Below are 2,500 nucleotides of genomic sequence, written 5' to 3'. Positions count from 1 at the left end.
TTTTTTCTCTTTCTCTTAACCCTCTTAACCTGCCATTTATCGCGTGTAACGTGGATCCTCCCGACCCTCAAATCAGACCCAGCTTCTTGGCATGGGATCCTGATTAGCCGGCGTACGCCTCTAACGAAGAGGACGCCACTTGAAATATAAGCTCACAGCCTTCATTTCTTCGCGCTGCCTCCTCCCACTTGCGAGGAAAGCATGCGGGTATTTGACAGGTAGCGTGCGACAGAGTCAGTCAGTCGCCGCTTGACAGGCACAGAAAGCGGTAGTGAACTACAGCGCTGTGTTTTGTGGCAATGGGTGGGGGGTGGGGGGTGCAAGCGGCAGACATTATGCGTTTGGTCCGATAAATCTGGCCCCTGGAACATGTTGCTACAAGTGTATCGACTTTAGAATTGAAGTGCAACGTCACAGGAAGGGATTTCCTCTTTTTATCAGGATCCCATGCTGTGACGGATTTGCCGATTCGTGCAGTTATTCGCACGTCAGGTTTGAGCTACTTTGACAAGCTTCGTGAATTAGTTTCTCTCTCTCTCTCTCTCTCCCTCTCCCTCCCTCCCCCCTCTCTCCCTCTCCCTCCCTCTCTCCCTCCCTCCCTCCCTCCCTCCCTTCCTCCCCCCCCCTATATCTCTCTCTCTCTCTTCTCTTTCTCTCCCTCTCCCTCCCCCTCCCCCTCCCCCCCTCCCTCCCTCCCCTCCCTCCCTCCCTCTCTCCCTCCCTCCTCTCTCCCCTCTCTCCCTTTCTCCCATTCTCCCTTTCTCCCTCCCTCCCTCCCTCCCTCCTCCCTCCCTCCCTCCCTCCCTCCCTCCCTCCCTACCCACCCCCCTCCCTCCCACCCTCCCTGTCTCTCTATCTCTCTATCTCTCTCTCTCTCTCTCTCTCTCTCTCTCTCTCTCTCTCTCTCTCTCTCTCTCTCTCTCTCTCTCCTTCTCCCTGTCTGTCTGTCTGTTTGTTTGTCTATTTCTTTCTTTCTCTAATTCAGCCGCTCCCTGTGGCCCACATCCTCTACTTGCTTACCTACATACATACCGACCTACCTAACTACTTTTTTCTTGCCAACCTTCCTCCTTTCCTCCCTCATCTCTCTCCATCTACTTCCTTACTGAAGTCCCTTCCACCCTTTCATTTCCTTTCCCTGGCCGCTCCGAGTGTGAAGAAGGAAAAGCAGGGTGAGCAGAACCGGCTACCTACATTCGGCCTGGGTGTTTGAGCGCGTGGCGTGGCTGAGTGTCGGGCGCATGCAATATTGAAGCGAGGTGGCAACTTTGAAGCGGGAACGAGTGATGACGTGCGAAGGGTAAGGGGCATTAAACCAGTGAGTCTCCGCCTTCGCCGTTCACGTGCGCCGTCACTGCTGTACTTCGTATCGAACACCAATCGCCGTTCTCATGCGAACTTCCCGCGTTCGGTTTAGCATTTCTCTCTCTTTTCTCTTCGTTTTATTTTCTTTTCGTACCCTCCCCCCCCCTCACTCTCTCTCTTTCTCTATCGTTTTCTTATCTCATCGTTTTTTTTTTTTTTGTCCTTTCGTCTTTTTCTTCTTGAAAGCGCGGGGAGGTGGAGGGAGAGGACCCAGGATTTGCGTGATTGACGAAAGGGACAGGGGGGAGTGAATTAAAACTTTCGAACAAATATACTTTCTAATTTAATGGTGTTTCTAAGGTAACGTGGCGGTGTTTGTATGGCGCTGCACTGAAACAAACGTAGAGCCAAAGTGCCGCAATGACAAAAATTGTGATTATTTAACATGGAGAGACTGACCCTTATCGTTGGAAGAATATGAGAATGAAAATATTTGGACGCTATGTCATGACTTCTTGATTTCATGCACACATTTTTTTCTCTGAAATGTAAAATGGTTGCACCCATTTTCGTTTTATTTCATTGTCAACTGAAATGATTTATTGAGTGTCTCCTCTCTGTCTCTGTCTCTCTATCTCTCTGTCTCTCTGTCTCTCTGTCTGTGAGAGACACACACACACATATGCAAAGACATTGTGCATTGTATAGTCATATATTTATATTTCTTCTTCTTTTTCAGATGAATCTACCTGTGAATCTGAGCTAAGCCTTTAAATTGCTCATAACAACAAGGAGATTACAAGATTGAGAAACATCTGATCAGAGTGGACATTTAGGAGGGCTGAATGCTGAGATTTGATTTAAGCCTGTTTTAGCATTACTGCATATTAAAGATGCAGTAAGTGTGAGCTTTATAAATAACTTTTACACTTCCATGATTGTACAACTAGGTCATGGTATGGCGCGTCCATGTTATTCAGCAGACTGGGCTGACAGAAGACTAAGGTCACCAAGTGAAAACCAAAGCCGATCCCAGAAACGATCTTATCAAGAAAAGGATGATAATCTCATAGGCTTATACAGAGAAGGGCAAGCAAAGTGCCTCAGAGAACAAAAATGGTGCCCAGTTTGCCGTAAGCCAGTGACAGTTGGGGTTATTCATCAGTGTGAGGCACTGATCCAATCTTCAGGGAGC

General features: G+C 48.2%; 1 protein-coding gene across 3 annotated transcripts in view; it reads left to right on the top strand.

Annotated features, from left to right (window-relative positions):
* LOC125044951 overlaps window positions 1-2,500 on the top strand; it is a 50,470-nt gene that overhangs the window by 45,444 nt on the left and 2,526 nt on the right. For all 3 annotated transcript variants that reach the window (XM_047641919.1, XM_047641921.1, XM_047641920.1), the window contains one exon: window positions 2,045-2,500. This exon is cut by the window's right edge and continues 578 nt beyond it. In XM_047641919.1, coding sequence (XP_047497875.1) covers window positions 2,240-2,500 — 261 coding nt within the window. In that variant the 5' untranslated portion in view covers window positions 2,045-2,239. The remainder of the gene's footprint in view (window positions 1-2,044) is intronic.

This window comes from Penaeus chinensis, chromosome 36 (assembly GCF_019202785.1).
Source record: "Penaeus chinensis breed Huanghai No. 1 chromosome 36, ASM1920278v2, whole genome shotgun sequence".
In the NCBI taxonomy this organism is placed as follows: domain Eukaryota; kingdom Metazoa; phylum Arthropoda; class Malacostraca; order Decapoda; family Penaeidae; genus Penaeus; species Penaeus chinensis.
The sequence above is the reverse complement of the archived record's forward strand: the minus strand, read 5'-3'. Positions and strand labels throughout refer to the sequence as shown.